The sequence below is a fragment of the Pongo pygmaeus genome, chromosome 18, assembly GCF_028885625.2.
Source record: "Pongo pygmaeus isolate AG05252 chromosome 18, NHGRI_mPonPyg2-v2.0_pri, whole genome shotgun sequence".
In the NCBI taxonomy this organism is placed as follows: domain Eukaryota; kingdom Metazoa; phylum Chordata; class Mammalia; order Primates; family Hominidae; genus Pongo; species Pongo pygmaeus.
This window is the reverse complement of record NC_072391.2, coordinates 42,542,735-42,559,612: the sequence shown is the minus strand read 5'-3', so window position 1 is coordinate 42,559,612 and position 16,878 is coordinate 42,542,735. Positions and strand designations below refer to the sequence as shown.

General features: G+C 44.6%; 1 protein-coding gene across 1 annotated transcript in view; it reads right to left on the bottom strand.

Annotated features, from left to right (window-relative positions):
* Nucleotides 1-16,878, bottom strand: part of LOC129015139 (E3 ubiquitin-protein ligase HERC2-like) — a 97,291-nt gene that overhangs the window by 26,064 nt on the left and 54,349 nt on the right. Inside the window, 5 exon segments of the mRNA XM_063654288.1 lie at nt 420-551; nt 1,974-2,081; nt 9,773-9,872; nt 9,874-9,927; nt 14,063-14,254. Coding sequence (XP_063510358.1) covers nt 420-551; nt 1,974-2,081; nt 9,773-9,872; nt 9,874-9,927; nt 14,063-14,254 — 586 coding nt within the window.

Below are 16,878 nucleotides of genomic sequence, written 5' to 3'. Positions count from 1 at the left end.
AAACATCCCCGGGTTTCATAAGCTAGGGACCACCCCATAAGAAGTCAATGAACAAGGGTGGCTCCACCCAGCCCCACCCACCAGAAGGCAACAGCTGGTGCGCCCATGCATGCCACTGTGAGTCGGTGAGCCTCGCTCTTCACACTCACACTTCCACTGTAAACCAAAAGCCTAAGAATCGCACCAGCAACAACTCCTTCCACACCAGGTGAGGAGGAGTGTGAGCCTGACAGCTGGATGGCTGGGACAGTTCTCTGTGTTCTGTTCCACGCCTCAGCGTGGCCTGTGAGAGGACTCACTCCAACACAGCAGAAGGCAGGCCGTCAGGCACTATGTGGAAATGTGCACGTGTCCATGTTGCTCCAGAAACAATCCACAGCCAGTCATCTAACCTTGATCGCCATAAGCCCCTCCCTTACCAGCAGCTGGCATGATGGCATAGATGGTGAAGCACCAGCCCCAGCCATTCACAGACCCATCACTGATGAACTTCCACTTTAACTCATCTCCCGGGATGTGCAGCTCGCTGGACCAGTCAGACCACTCTCGGCCTGGGGGAGGAAAGTGCACCCCGGGGTTAGCTTCACTCCATCACCCAATCAACACAAACCTCCTTAGATGCAAAGCAGAATAATTTCCGTCATGTGTGAACAGCAAGTTCCTCCAATCCAAGCTCTCCCAAGCCGAAGTGCACAGTGACACATCACTCTTGGGATTCACATTTTAATACATACCATTCTTCAGCAAACACGCATTCAGCCCCTGTACCAGGTACTCAGGAAACTGAGGGCAGGCGGGCAGGCACTGCCCTGGCAGAAGCCACCACCCAGTGGGGAAATGACCCCACACAGCCAGGATACAGTGAGTGGCCTCCGGGTCTCCAGCACACACCAGGCCAGAGACCATGGGGACATTTCCCGGGAAAGCTCTGATGCAACCAGGTGACCAGGCAGCAGAAGGAAGAACCTTAGCTCTCCCAACAAAAGGCCCATATGTGTGGTTCAGCACAGCCCAGAGGAGGCCGCCCTCGAGGGAGCAGAGGGCCTGGCTGCTGTGGACAAGAGCGGCAGCGTATTACAGCATCTCAGAAGGCCAAGAGAACCCCGCCAGATTTCTGCTTCAGAAGGACCATATGACAGCAGCTCAGGGATGGCCCATAAGGGCTTTCTGCTGGACGCAGAAATACAGCCACATCCAACAACACTACTGAAAACTACACTGGCAGACATCTGTCAAAGCACCAGAAAAACCCACGCCCACTGGGACCATACCACTTCATGCAAAGCTTTACTTAACTAAGTAACGCTGTGTGAATAAAGTTTTCCTGGGACACAGCCATGCCCTTTCACTGGCATCCAATCTGCCTGTTGTTATGACAGAGGCTGCATTACCTGGCCCTTTACAGGAAACACCCGAGATGACGGATAAAGAGGTCTTAAAAGGTGCATACACATACCCCTGCACTGCCAATTCTAAAATACTTGGTAAAAGAGCATTTCACAAGCCCCCAAAGACGTCCTGAACTGTCCCCGCTGGCCTCATGGAGCCCAGCAGCAGAGACAAGCCGGACACATGGCTGCTTCCACCTACAAACAGAAGTCACTCCACACATGGCCATGCCCTTGCTGCAGCCAGTAAGAAACAAACCCTTTGAAGAAACTCTGTAGTATGCCAACCATGACCTCACATGAGCCCTGGCACCTCACACGTCTCCAGCACCTTCTACAACTGTCTGGTGAGACAGGGCCCATCCGACAGGGATGTGGTGCACACATCACAGATAATTACTGTATTTAAAAGTATGGGAAAGAGGCAAGCAAACCCACTGTGTTTCACAGCTGAGTAGCATATTGTCACTTCCTCAAAACTTCCATGAGAACACAGTAGCAGCATTCTGTCCTACAAATGTGAAGGGTTGTGTCTACAGAGACACAGGTGGGCAGATCGTACCCTGCTCAACCTCCTGTCCTTACCTGACTGCACGGAGACGATCCTGTTAACACCACCCATGATTGTGAGAGGGTCGTGGCGCCTCTCTGTGGAGCACTGCTGGTCAAATTCCACCCTGAGTCTTTCTGCACCTGGAGGACAGGTGAACACAAAACATAGCAACCACTCCAGATCAGCACCCAAAGTAGAAACAGTGAAACTAAAACCACATTTAACAGCTAATGAATAGCAGAAAGTCAGAAAGAACTGGCCTCAAAGACAAGCATCTCAGACTGACCACCCCTTTCCCCAGCTCATTCCCACTGAAGATTATGTCTGTGGACTGGAAGGCCAGAAAACACTTCCACTTGGCCAATTTGTTTTGCGCAGTCACTCCCAGGCAGACTTTCCTACTGCAACCCCACTCCCCTGATCAAGCTTTACAGCGAACATCACACTGACCAGGGGCTGTAGGAATGCCCAGTGTGCAGCCAAGTCAGACAGCAGTTGTGGGTCACCTGGGAAGTGAGAGGCATTTGAGGTGAGGAGCACCTCAACTTCTGCCGTGTCCAGAGAACTGGAGAACCACTTGGTGTGGAGAACCCGCACATCTGGTGTGAGAGGTGAGCAAGCAGAGGTACAAGAGTTTTCCTTCAGGCTGGAAGATCTTTAAGGTCTAGCAGAGGATGGCACTGAGGGGCCAGGAAAGAGGCAGGGGAGGAAGAATGGAAGAAGGAGGGACGTGGGGGCAGGGGCTCAGGTCCCCTCCTAGGGTTACAGGGTTGAGAGGCTCTGACTAGTTTTAAGATACTATCTCTGGATGCTCTGTTGGGGGCTGATTCCGGTGGGGGGAGGCCACAGGAGGTGGGGAGTGGAAGCAGGAACACAGGGAGGCAGCTAGGATGTGATTGCTGGGATGATAAACCGGGTGAGACCCCACGGTGCTCTAGCCCAGAATGTCTAGAGTGAGGGAGAAATGGTTGAATTTGGAACATATTTTAAAAGCAGAGAAAACAGGATTTGCTGGTGGACTGGATATAAAGCGAGAAAAAAACAGAAGAGAAAAAGGGTCACAAGATTTTCGTCTAGGCAAAGGCTGACTAGAAATACCCTTTGTTCTTTAAATTTCTATCATGAAGTAATAGCTTAAAGTTTAAAAATGCTTTTCTGGGCCAGATGTAGTGGTACACGCCTGTAATCCCAGCACTTTGGGAGGCTGAGGTAGGCAGCTTGCTTGAGCTCAGGAGTTCAAGACAGGCCTGGACAACATGGTGAAATCCTTTCTCTATATAAAATTTTAAAAATTATCTGGACATAGCCTATAGTCCCAGTTACTCAGGAGGCTAAGGAAGCCCCAGAGGTTGGGGCTGTAGTGAGCCAAGATTGTGCCACTGTACTCCAATCTGGGCGACAAAGTGACAAAGCTTTTCTGAATCTCACCTGATTCTAAAAGTTCAAAAAAAAGATTTCATATAAAAATGAGCAAGATAAAAGTATAAGACCAAATACAATAAAAAGCTATTGTTAGAAAAAGGGAATAGGCTGGGCACAGTAGCTCACACCTGTAATTCTCAACACTCTGGGAGGCCCAGCTGGGAGGATCCCTTGAGCCCAGGAATTTGAGACAAGACTGAGCAACATAGAGAGACTCGTCTCCACAAAAAATAAAAACAAGTTAGCCAAGCGTGGTGGCACAAGCCTGTAGTCCCAGCTTCTCAGAAGGCTGATGGGGAAGGATGGCTTGAGCCTGGGAGGTCGAAGCTGCAGTGAGTCAGAATCATGCCACTCCACTGCAGCCTGGGTGACAGAGCAAGACTCTGTCTCCAAAAAAAAAAAGTGAGAATAAGGAACGAAATAACATCCCTATAGGCAATAAAAGCAAGCCAGAAAGATATGCCCACAAAACACATCAACCCTGTTATCTATCATTTCAGAACAAATTGAGTGAAATTAGAAAAATGATACAAGACATGAAAGAACCACATAAATCAGACTTAGGAAAACGAAAAAATTAAATAAAGCTGAAGACAGGATTACAATGAAAACAAAACTACGTTCCAATGGAGACTAAAACAGAGTGTAAAATCAAATAAACACAGCAGATGCTACCTTAAGAAAAACAGGAAAAAAGGAGAAAATTTAAAAAAAAGAAACAGAGGTAAAAAGTACTTGAAAGAGAAATTAACCAACATTAACTCTAAAAGGCATGAACTATGCAATGCATGGAGAGTTACCAAGTGTCCCTAGAAAAGACTGGTAAGCAAGGCTACACAACAAACACTGCAGACTGCAATTCAAGAGCACGTCCTGCAAAACAGACTTGGGACAACAGACTAAAGGAGCATTGCTTACCCGAGAACATCACCGAGAACAGCCACACGAATGCACATTACGGTAAACTCACTGAAAAAACACACGCAACCCCTAACCGAGAACATCACCGAGAATGGCCAAAACGGCCACATGAACGTATATTCTAGTAAAACTACCGAAAAAACACATGCGGCTTCTAACCGAGAACATCACTGAGAACGACCACACCACGTATATTCTAGTAAAATTACCAAAAAAACACACCTAACTTCTAACTGAGAACATCACCGAGAATGGCCACACCAACGTACATTCTAGTAAAACTACCAAAAAAACACACGCAGCTTCTAACCAAGAACATCACTGAGAACGGCCACACGAAAGCACATTCTAGTGAAATTACCAAAAAAACTGCACACGGCTTCTAACCGAGAACATCACGGAGAACATCACCAAGAACAGCCACATGAATGTACGTTCTAGTAAAACTACCAAAAAAACACATGCAGCTTCTAAACGAGAACATCACTGAGAACGGCCATACGAACACACATTCTAGTGAAATTACCGAAAAAAACACACATGGCTTCTAACTGAGAACATCACCAAGAACAGCCACACGATTGTACATTCTAGTGAAATCACCAAAAGAACACACACGGCTTCTAACCGAGAACATCACCGAGAACAGCCACACAAACGTATATTCTAGTAAAATCACTAAAACAACACACGCGGCTTCTAACCGAGAACATCACCGAGAATGGCCACACGAAGTTACATTCTAGTAAAACTACCGAAAAAACACAGGCGGCTCCTAACTGAGAACATCACCAAGAATATCACCAAGAATGGCCACACAAACGTACATTCTAGTAAAATCACCGAAAAGACACACGTGGCTTCTAACTAAGAACATCACCGAGAACGGCCACACAAACGCACATTCTAGTGAAATTACTGAAAAAAACCGCACACAGCTTCTAACCAAGAACATCACCGAGAACGGCCACATGAGCGTACATTCTAGTAAAACTACCAAAAAAACACACACGACTTCTAACCGAGAACATCACCGAAAACGGCCACACAAACGTACATTCTAGTAAAACTACCCAAAAAACACATGCAGCTTCTAATTGAGAACATCACCGAGAATGGCCACATCAATGCACATTCTAGTGAAACTACCGAAAAAGCACACGTGGCTTCTAACCAAGAACATCACTGAAAACGGCCACATGAACGCACATTCTAGTGAAACTACCAAAAAAACCACACACGGCTTCTAACCGAGAACATCACTGAGAACATCACCAAGAATGGCCATACGATCGTACATTCTAGTAAAACTACCAAAAAAACACAAGCGTCTTCTAACCAAGAACATCACTGAAAACAGCCACATGAATGCACATTCTAGTGAAATTACCGAAAAAACCACACACGGCTTCTAACCGAGAACAACACTGAGAACGGCCATACAAACGTACATTCTAGTGAAATCACCGAAAAAACACACATGGCTCCTAACCAAGAACATCACCGAGAATGACCACATGAACATACATTCTAGTAAAATCACCAAAAAACACATGCGGCTTCTAACCGAGAACATCACTGAGAACGGCCACACAAACGTACATTCTAGTAAAATCACCAAAACAACACACGCGGCTTCTAACCTAGAACATTACTGAGAACAGCCACATGAACGTACATTCTAGTGAAATCACCAAAACACACATGGCTTCTAACCAAGAACATCACCGAGAACGGCCACATGAATGTACATTCCAGTAAAATCACTGAAAAAACACACCTGACTTCTAACTGAGAACATCACTGAGAACGGCCACACGAATGTACATTCTAGTAAAACTACTGAAAAAACACACGCGGCTTCTAACCGAGAACATCACCGAGAACGGCCACACGAAGGTACATTCTAGTAAAACTACCGAGAAAACACAGGCAGCTCCTAACCGAGAATATCCGCCAAGAACATCACCGATAATGGCCACATGAACATACATTCTAGTAAAGCTACCTAAGAAACACACGCGGCTTCTAACCGAGAACATCACCAAGAACGGCCACACAAACGCACAGTCTAGTGAAATTACTGAAAAAACCGCACACAGCTTATAACTGAGAACATCACCGAGAATGGCCACACGAACGTACATTCTAGTAAAACTACCGAAAAAACACACGCAGCTTCTAACTGAGAACATCACTGAGAATGGCCACATGAATGCACATTCTAGTAAAACTACCGAAAAAACACGCGGCTTCTAACTGAGAACATCACCGAGAACGGCCGCACGAACGCACATTCTAGTGAAATCACCAAAACAAACGCGGCTTCTAACTGAGAACATCACTGAGAATGGCCACACGAACACACATTCTAGTGAAATTACCGAAAAAACCGCACATGGCTGCTAACTGAGAGCATCACCGAGAGTGGCCACAAGAACATACATTCTAGTGAAATCACCGAAATAACACATGCGGCTCCTAACCAAGAACATCACCAAGAATGGCCACACGAACATACATTCTATTAAAATCACCGAAAAACACATGCAGCTTCTAACCAAGAACATCACCAAGAATTGCCACATGAACGAACATTCTAGTAAAATCACCAAAAGAACATACGCAGCTTCTAACTGAGAACATCACCGAGAACGGCCACACGAACGTACATTCTAGTAAAATCACCGAAAAAAAACCACACTCGACTAACTGAGAACATCACCGAGAATGGCCACACGAATGTACATTCTAGTAAAATTACTGAAACAACACATGCAGCTTCTAACCTAGAACATCACCGAGAACGGCTGCATGAATGCACATTGTAGTGAAATCACCAAAACAACAAATGCAGCTTCTAACCAAGAACATCACTGAGAACTGCCACACCAACGTATATTCCAGTAAAATCACTGAAACAACACATGCGGCTCTAACCAAGAACTTCACCAAGAACAGCCACACGAACGCACATTCTAGTGAAATTACCAAAAAACACACGCGGCTTCTAACCAAGAACAGCCACACGAATGCACATGCTAGTGAAATTACCGAAAAACACACGCGGCTTCTAACCGACAACATCACTGAGAATGGCCACACGAACATACGTTCTAGTGAAATTACCAAAAAAACATATGCAACTTCTAATCGAGAACATCACCAAGAACGGCCACATGAACGTATATTCTAGTAAAATTACCGAAAAAACACACACGACTTCTAATGGAGAATACCACCGAGAACAGCCACACTGACGTATAAGCTAGTAAAATTACCGAAAAAACACACGCAGCTTCTAATTGAGAATATCACCAAGAACGGCCACACCAACATATATTCTAGTAAAATTACCAAAAAAAACACACCTGACGTCTAACCGAGAACATCACCGAGAATGGCCACACCAATGTACATTCTAGTAAAATTACTGAAAAAAAAACACAAGTGACTTGTAACCGAGAACATCACTGAGAATGGCCACACCAACGTATATTCTCCTGAAATTACTGAAAAAACACATGTGACTTCTAACTGAGAACATCACCGAGAATGGCCACACCAATGTATATTCTGGTAAAATTACTGAAAAAACACACGTGACTTCCAAGGGGAAAAGATGTTATCATTATCACACTTTCACAGAGGAAAAAGACATGAATCAAGGCTTTAATACCGAGAAAAACTACCTTTCAAATTCAAAGGACAAAAACTCTCATGGACAAGTCTGACCTCAAGGACTAATGAGGAATTCACTAGAGTGCACTTCAGACCCCATGAGGACCAGTCAGTAAAACTAAGACTTGAAGATTGAAAGAAAGTATAGTATGTAACAGCTATTATGCTCTTGTAGATGCAATATAATTATTTTAATAAATTTGAGAAAATTAGGGCATATTCTAAGATTTTTAAGAATTTCAGTAATTATACTGATGTTGACAGTATTGAAATTATATCCTAAGTATGCCGTATATGAAATGTGGTTATGTAAAGCAAATGAAAAATCATGAGATATTTCGTCAAACACTCTTGGAACCAGGATTTGATACGGAAGAAAGGACAGGCAGATGTAACAGAAGAAGTACAGACCTTGTACTTTTGAATTTGAGTAGAAGGAATCAGCATATTAGCCAGGCGAGGTGGCATGCACCTGTACTCCTAGCTACTCAGGAGGCTGAGGCAGGAGGATCACTTGAGTCCAGTAATTCGAGGCTACAGTGAGCTATAATTGCACTACTGCACTCCAGCCCGGGTGACAGAGCAAGATCCTGTCTCTAAACAAATAAATACATAAATCAAATATAAAACAAAAGGAAAAAAATTTTAAATATCAGTATGAACTCAAAAGAATCCAGGGCAGACCCCAGGTGAAGAGTGGCAACCTACAAAAAACTGAGGACACCTTGTGTAGACTGCCTGGATGCTACCAAAGACCAATGGAGTCGCTTCGGGAGCCACACTGAAGAGGCTGCCACTGTCTAGAAACAGGATAATCTCAGCTTCAACAAAGATAATCACAATAGAGTAAAACAATCACATATGTTTCAATCCATGAGTTCATAGCAATATTAAAAATAAACAGGTCACCTTCAAGAAATGATAGGAAACCAATTCATTCTCTGGTAAACAGAAGGAAGAATCAAGCTTTTATCTTTCTCAGGCAAACAGCACCTTGGGCAACCAACTGTAGGATGAGGGGAAATGTCTCTTTATAAGAAAGTATTCCTGCTAATAAATAAGCAAGAAATGATTCCACTAGAATAGCACCATTTGTAGCCCCTCGTGGGCCAATGGCCTTGGGTGCTAATACGCCTCAGGGACTGCTGATGTCACAAAGGAAAGACAGGCAGGCAGGAGGTGCCTGCTGAGGCTGAGTCACAACCACTGAGGAGATGGCGAAAGGGCTGGAACTTACGGGCCTCCGAATCAGGGAGCACCTTGCAGAAGGATGGGCATGAGGAACACACTGAACAGCAGCACGCGTGTCCAGTCAGCAGATCCAGGCTGCAGTGAAGCCTGCCGGATCAAAGGCCAGGGCCTCAACAATTTTCTTCTTAATAATTTTTCTTGAGTTGTTAAAAAGAAAAGAAAAAGAAAAGAAAGACACACACATGGGTAATAGAAGCTGTCCAGAAATGCAAGTCAGTGATGGCTCAACGTCAGGAGAGCATCACTCAGAGGAACGTCAGGGGACATGCTGAGGGCTTCCGGAATCTGCCACAGGTTATGTCTAGACCTGGGTCACGATGACTAGGGTGTCTGCCTGATTATCATGAAGCTAAACATTTACTTTGTGTGACTTTCCGGGTCATGATTTATTGTGCAAAAGAAGTTTGTTGGAAAAGGGGAGAAAAATGACTTTAAAGCAAGTCTGTAACTTCTTTTTATAAAACGGAGACGGTTGTTTCTACTGAAGCAATTACAGAATCACATCGTTCTGAAGGTGCAAAAGGCTGCAGCTCCTCCCTGGGGCTGGCCCTCGTACCTGGTATCTTCACTGTGCCACTGGTGGAGGTGTCATCGGTATAAGGGTGGCTAGTCTCCACCACCACAGGCTGAGAAGAGAGATGGCCGCTCTGCGAGTCTTGTGGCCACATCCTCCAACTCGGTGACCCAGAGCTCCAACAGCATATCTGCCACCTGGGGAGGAAGCAAGGACATGAATGAGGAGGCCGACAGCTCCACATCTGGTCACTTGCATGCCACCTCTGCCCGTCCTGCTCAGGAGCTCCACAAGGACAGCGTGGCAGAGTGGAGGGCTTGGAGTTTGAGAAATTGAGTTCAAATCAGGGCTTGGCTTCCTTGCACATAAAACAGAGACAGCACAGAGCTTGTAAGGTGCTGTGAAGCTTAGAGATGATCTATATTAAAAAGTCGTTGGGGCCAGGCGCGGTGGCTCACGCCTGTAATCCCAGCACTTTGGGAGGCCGAGGCAGGCGGATCACCTGAGGTCAGGAGTTCGAGATCAGCTTGACCAACATGGAGAAACCCCATCTCTACTAAAAAAACAAAATTAGCCGGGCGTGGTGGTGCATGCCTGTAATCCCAGCTACTCAGGAGGCTGAGGCAGGAGAATCGCTTGAACCTGGGAGGCGAAGATCGCACCATTGGACTCCAGCCTGGGAGACCCAAGCGAGACTGCATCTCAAAAAAAAAAAAAAGGTCATTGGGTGGAGCACAGTGGCTCATGCCTGTAATACAAACACTTTGGGAGGCTGAGGCAGGCAGATCACTTAAGGTCAGGAGTTCAAGACCAGCCTGGCCAATATGGTGAAACCCTGTCTCTACTAAAAATACAAACAATTAGCTGGGCGTGGTGGCCCACACCTGTGGTCCCAGCTACTCAGGAGGCTGAGGCAGGAGAATTGCTTGAACTCAGGAGGTGAAGGTTGCAGTGAGCTGAGATAGCGCCACTGCGCTCCAGCCCGAGTGACAGAGAGATATTCTGTCTCAAAATAAAAAAGAAAAGAAAAAAAAGTAGTTGGAAGGTTCCCAACACACACAACACTTAATATGTGCCAGTTGATAAAATGAAACACCATGGTGACAATAGCTTCATTTTACACCAAGAAAAGATTACTTCCTAGTGAGGAAAGTAGACCTCGGAAACAAAAACATCAAGGGAAGGAGCACCCAGTAGGTGAAAATGACCACAATCCTAGAAGGCAACGGAGCCTGGTGGGAGGGGCGGGAATCAGGAACCATCAAGCCGCCCAGGCCAGACAGAGACAGGGAGTCTGTGACAGGAGGGACCACCGACCCCAACACAGCTGCCCCTCCTGACCCAGTACACTAGGGGTCAGACCCATACCACATTCTCAACAATCCACAGTGTTCTTATTTTATTTTAAAAATTACCGGTGATTCACATCTTTTACAATTAAGGTTAAGAGTGGTGATTATAAGCTCTGTTATTTTTAAAAATAAATGAGAGAATATGTCATAATAGCAATAATCTATTAACTCCAAAATTTTCAATCCAGAAAAAATATAACTCTTCTAATGCCCATTCTATACTTTTAGAAATAGATTATTCTTTTTTCTATTTTTCCTCACATTTACGTAAGAAATAACTTTGCTTAGTAAATATATTATTATATATTAATAACAAACTAATATCATTGTCATATAGGCATGATTTTAAATCTAAATTTGTCTCTCTTTTTGAGTCCGAAATATCAGGTCAGGGCAGGACACAGAAATAGCCATCTTGCCAATCTGGCAAGGGCAGTATGAAATCGCCCATATCCTTATTCCTGTCTCTCCTGGAACCTGGTTGAGTTACTGAAAGCAGATGTTGGCATCATCAAGCGCCCATGCGCAGAGTTGACCAGGGGCTCTGGCCTTCAGAAGGTTGCTCTGTCAAGCGCATAATCTGCAGAGGGGTCATGATGGAGCTGGAGCTTAGACACTCAGGGTTCCAACCCATCTCTTCCACCTACCAGCAAAGTGAGTGTCCTCAAGCCAGTAATAACCTCTCAGCCTCAGTTTCTTTGTCCATATATAAAGGTAACCCCTACCCTCCATACTGAGAATGCAGGGATGTGCATGGCAAATGCTCAGCATTATTATAAATCGAAGTTCTCATTCATACCCTTCCCTCTCACAAATGCAATAAACTTATGAAAAATAATAATAGTGCTTACGGCAATTCACCTCGATTTCATCTCTTAGAATTATGCCAAGTAACTCATCTCAAAAAACTAGAAAAAAGGAAACCTACAGCTTTTTAATTCTTCATGAATAGCAGATGAAGAAATAACAAGCCCCTAAAATATCCACCAAACCTTTGCTGTGCTTTCAAGACTGCTCAACTCTACTTAAGTATTTTATCATTTTAGTGATCATGTAAGTTACTAAAATTTCTGACAATCAGAGCTTTAACGTTTCAGAATTGCAGATAACGGACTATGAACTTGCATTTAATATTTTTTTAAAAAATCTAATTCTACTTAAAAACTTCAGAAGTTCCTTTAAAGAGAATATTCTTCTAACTAAAGCCAAAAATCCTAATAGGCACAGAAACTGCCTAAACTGAGTGACAGAGTAAGACTTTTCTCCACACAAAGTAGCCACCCAGAGAAACGGATAAAGTGTCTGCAGCCAGGAAGGACATTTCAGGCTCCCCGGCAGGGCAGAGCAAGGCTGCTGATAAAGAAGAGTTCTTAAGGAAGCCCACGGCCTTTAGGACTGATCAGTCCTATTTCTAAGACATACTAATAAGACACTCACTTTATACTGCAGACCTACAGACCAATTCAACAGCTACTAGCCACATGTGCCTCAAGTTGAGTGTTTTAAAACCTTCAGTTCCTCAGGTGCACTAGCCATATTTCAGTGCTCAGTGGCCATATGTGGCTGGTGCCAATGGTCCCAGATGGCTCCGGTACAGAACATTTCCACAATGACAAAGTCCTACGGACCCAGTGCTATCAAATATTAAAAGACATTTGAAAGCTATAATAGTTAAAATACCATAGTATTAGAGCCTAAGAAGTTTTGTAAATAGACCCAAATGCATACAGGAATTTATAATATGATAAAGCTGGTTTTTAAATCACCAGGGAAAAGATTATTCAATAAATGATATTAGGGCAACTGGTTTACCATCTAGGAAAAAAAGTAAAGTTGGATCCCTACTTTATTCTTACATCAAGATAAATCCCAGGTGGCTAAAAAATGTAAACAATACATGAAATCATAAAAAATTAGAAGAAGGCCGGGCATGGTGGCTCCTGCCTGTAATCCCAAGCACTTTGGGAGGCCAAGGTGGGTGGATCACTTGAGGTCAGCAGTTGGAGACCAGCCAGGCCAACACAGTGAAACCCCGTCTCAACTAAAAACACAAAAATTAGCCAGGCATCGTGGCGCGCGCCTGTAATCCCAGCTACTCAGGAAGCTGAGGCACAAGAATCACTTGATCCCAGGAGACAGAGGTGACCCTGGGAGGCTGAGATCACGTCACCGCACTCCAGCCCGGGTGAAGGAGACTGCCTCAAAAACCTTAGAAGAAAATTTGCAAGAATTTATTTAAAACAATGTCACATAAGCAAGCATTTTTTTTTCAGCATACTACAAAACTCAGAAGGCATAAATGAAAAAAAACTGACAGATTTGACCGTATAATAATTAAAAATTTCTACATGGCAAAAAATATCAAACTAATATCAAAAGATAAACTGGGGTATAAACTGTAAGATATATGATAGAAAAGGGACTTAAAGAACTCTGACAAATCATTTTTAAAAAGATGCACAAATCAGTTATAAAACAGGTAAAGGGGCCAGGCGCAGTGGCTCACTCCTGTAATCCCAGCACTTTGGGAGGCTGAGGCAGGTGGATCACGAGGTCAGGAGATCAAGACCATCCTGGCTAACACAGTGAAACCCCGACTCTACTAAAAATACAAAAAAAAATTAGCCGGTCATGGTGGCGGGCACCTGTAGTCCCAGCTACTCAGGAGGCTGAGGCAGGAGAATGGTGTGAACCCGGGAGGCAGAGCTTGCGGTGAGCCAAGATGGCGCCACTGCACTCTAGCCTGGGTGACAGAGCAAGATTTTGTCTCAAAAAAACAAACAACAAAAAACAGGTAAAGGATGTCACTGGGGTATATGCTAAAACATTTTGTTCTAAAGGAGTGCTCCTAACCTGCTGTCTACTAGGATGAAACCCAGCACAAGATCACGGGTGATCCATAGCAGCTCTCCCTTAGAGAGGAGGTTGGCCCAACGTGGAGGAGGTGGAGTCAGACGGCCCTGCCCTCCCTGAGACTCACCTGTGGGTAGGCGGTCCCCATGCCGGAAAGCACCATGGAGAGCACTTCCCTGCCCCTGTCCCCAGCCCGGCTGCACACCGACAGCTTGAGCAGGTCTACCACCACACGGGTGTCATCCGCAATCAGCAGACTGGTGAACTCATCCAAGGCCTGAGGCTCCGGACCTGCTGCTTTATTTTGGCTTTCAACATCCTAAGTCAAATGACATCCAACAATTAACATGAGGAATGGTATGCTAAGAGATAAAGAGTCACCAGTTTACCCATAAACTCAGAGAACACATAAATACAAACGAGTAAGAAACGTGAAGGTGTTTAAGACCTTAAGAAAACAGATTAAGAAATGACGGCCCCTAAAATCTCCATCAAGCCATGTACTATGTTTTCAAGACCAATTAACTGTTGTATTACCAATGGCATTTATCAAAAAGGGATGACTTAAGCTATAAAGAAACGACAATTTATTACTGGGACCAAGTTTGGATAATAGGCAGATACTACAGGGGGAGTTTTGGGATGAAGCTGCATCCTGTATAATCTACCCATAAGATATGCTTGGGAATAGTTTATAAACTAAATTTGTATTCTCTAATTGTATATATTTTGTCTAGGTCCTCTCCATAATTCTTTCCTGGAATCTTATTTCAAGTGACTCACTGGCATGTAACACACTATCCATAGTCTTTCTCTCTCCTTGAGTTCACTGAAAACATCATACATAAAAGTCTTCTCATTACCACTCGTGTATTTCCCATTCCTGCCATGTCAGCCTAAACATACCACATCGTGATCCTTCAACTCCTCTCCTTGTTTGCTATGAGCCAATTCTCAGCATCACTGCACCCCCAGCTCCCACCCCTTGGAGGTGCCTTGCCCAGCATGGCCGCCCCTACCCTGCTTGTCAGCATACAGGAGCCTCCTGGAGGGCAGCACTGGGGCTGAGCTTGTGGAAAGGCGAAAGGCCCTTGTCAGAGCCAGGGACTCCCACTGCTTCCGACCCAGCATGGGAACCGCTGTGACCCTGTGTGGAGCAGGAGAATGTCAAGCCCTTCTCATCCCCCAGGCAGAGTCTGGCTCCCCAGAGGAAGATAGAGAGCCAGGGAAGTGCCGCTTTTCTCTCCTGCTTTCTGGACCTCAGCAAATCCAGTGCAACTCTTTCCACAAACATGAACAAGCTGGGGGAAGGACAGCCCCACATGTTCCCCTTAAGGGGAACATGACCCAACCAGTGGGCCCTGGAAACCACACCACTCTGATTTAGGAACAAGGTTCTTCTCCCTTTAGGGAAACAGACCTTGCTCCTGCCTCTGCATGGAGACCCAAGGAGTAAGTGAAATTCATTATAAATGATGACATTCCAGAACATAACTCACTGAAGGACAGCAAAAGCATTCAGTGAAACATATCAACAAGAATATCTTTAGTCTTGAGATTGAAATGTACCTACCATTTTTTTATGAGGGTGTCTTAAAACATGCACACACACACACACACAAAATATGTCTAGAAGAATTGCTAAGAAGAAAATCACTAGCGGCATATCCTTAAATATGAATTATAGCTTAATACTGACATTAAAATTGCTTTGCCTTAAATTCATGAGTCAAGCCAAAACTGAAATAATAGAAATACACGGTTGCAACCTGGATAATTCCTATGTCTCATAAATAAATTGGGGGGAAATAAATCATATTATCCTTTTACCTAAAACAAAAATGTTGCCTTCCTCAGAATAAGTTCTGCATTAAACCCTCAAACCAGGAGACTGCCAAAAATGAGAAGTTGATTCCAGGCACCTAATTCATAAATAGAGGCTTTCTTATTACCATGGATGGTTACAAATAATTTCCGTAGGACATATTTTCTGCCAGCAGTAAGAGCATAATAAATCAAGGGTTCCAAATGTAATTAAAAATAAAGTGTTTGTCCCCAAGGTGGAAAGGCTGGCAAGGGAGTACACATGAGCAGGGGCTGGCCTGCTGTGGGGAGCGCCTCGGCGGGCTGGGGAAGGCATCCACACATGGGGGGTTGGAGAGACACAGCCAGGCCAAGTGAGGAAGGTGTCACACTCTGGGTCAACATGGAGGTGAGGGGAGGGCCAGAGGTCACATAGGGTGACCATGGAGGTCCATGGAGGCAGACTGGTTTTGAGTGCCAGAGGCCGTATAGAGGAAGAAGGGTGCCCATCACGGAGTGGGGACAGCCAAGATCAGAGGTTGGTTATCTAAGGGGACTGAACTGTAAGTAAATAGCCTGCTGATGACAGGAGTCAGGTTTCCCACTTTCAGAGAAGAAAGTTATAAACACAGAAAGGGTGAAAACTAGAATGAATTCTAGTTGGATTACAATCAATCATATTGGTGTGAACCAGTGGTTTTCCATATAAGTAAATATATAACAACATAAATACTGATGTAGGCCAAACACGGTGGCTTATGCCTGTAATCCCAGCACTTTGAGAGGGTGAGGCAGGCAGATCACTTGAGCCCAGGAGTTCAAGACCAGCCTGGGTAACATGGCGAAACCCCATCTCTAAAAAAAAAGAGAAAAAAATACAAAAATTGGCCAGGTATGGTGGTGCTTGCTTGTATTTCCAGCTACTTGGGAGGCTGAGGATGGCTTGAGACCAGGAGGTTGAGGCTGCAGTGAGCCAAGATCGTGCCACTGTACTCCAGCCTGGGCAACAGAACAAGACCCTGTCTAAAAACAAAACAAAACAAAAACAAAAACTGATGTGTGTACCTATTATGTTACACACACATATATTCATTCTCTAGCTCTGTCACCCAAACAGCAACAAGCACACAAAGGGCCCAG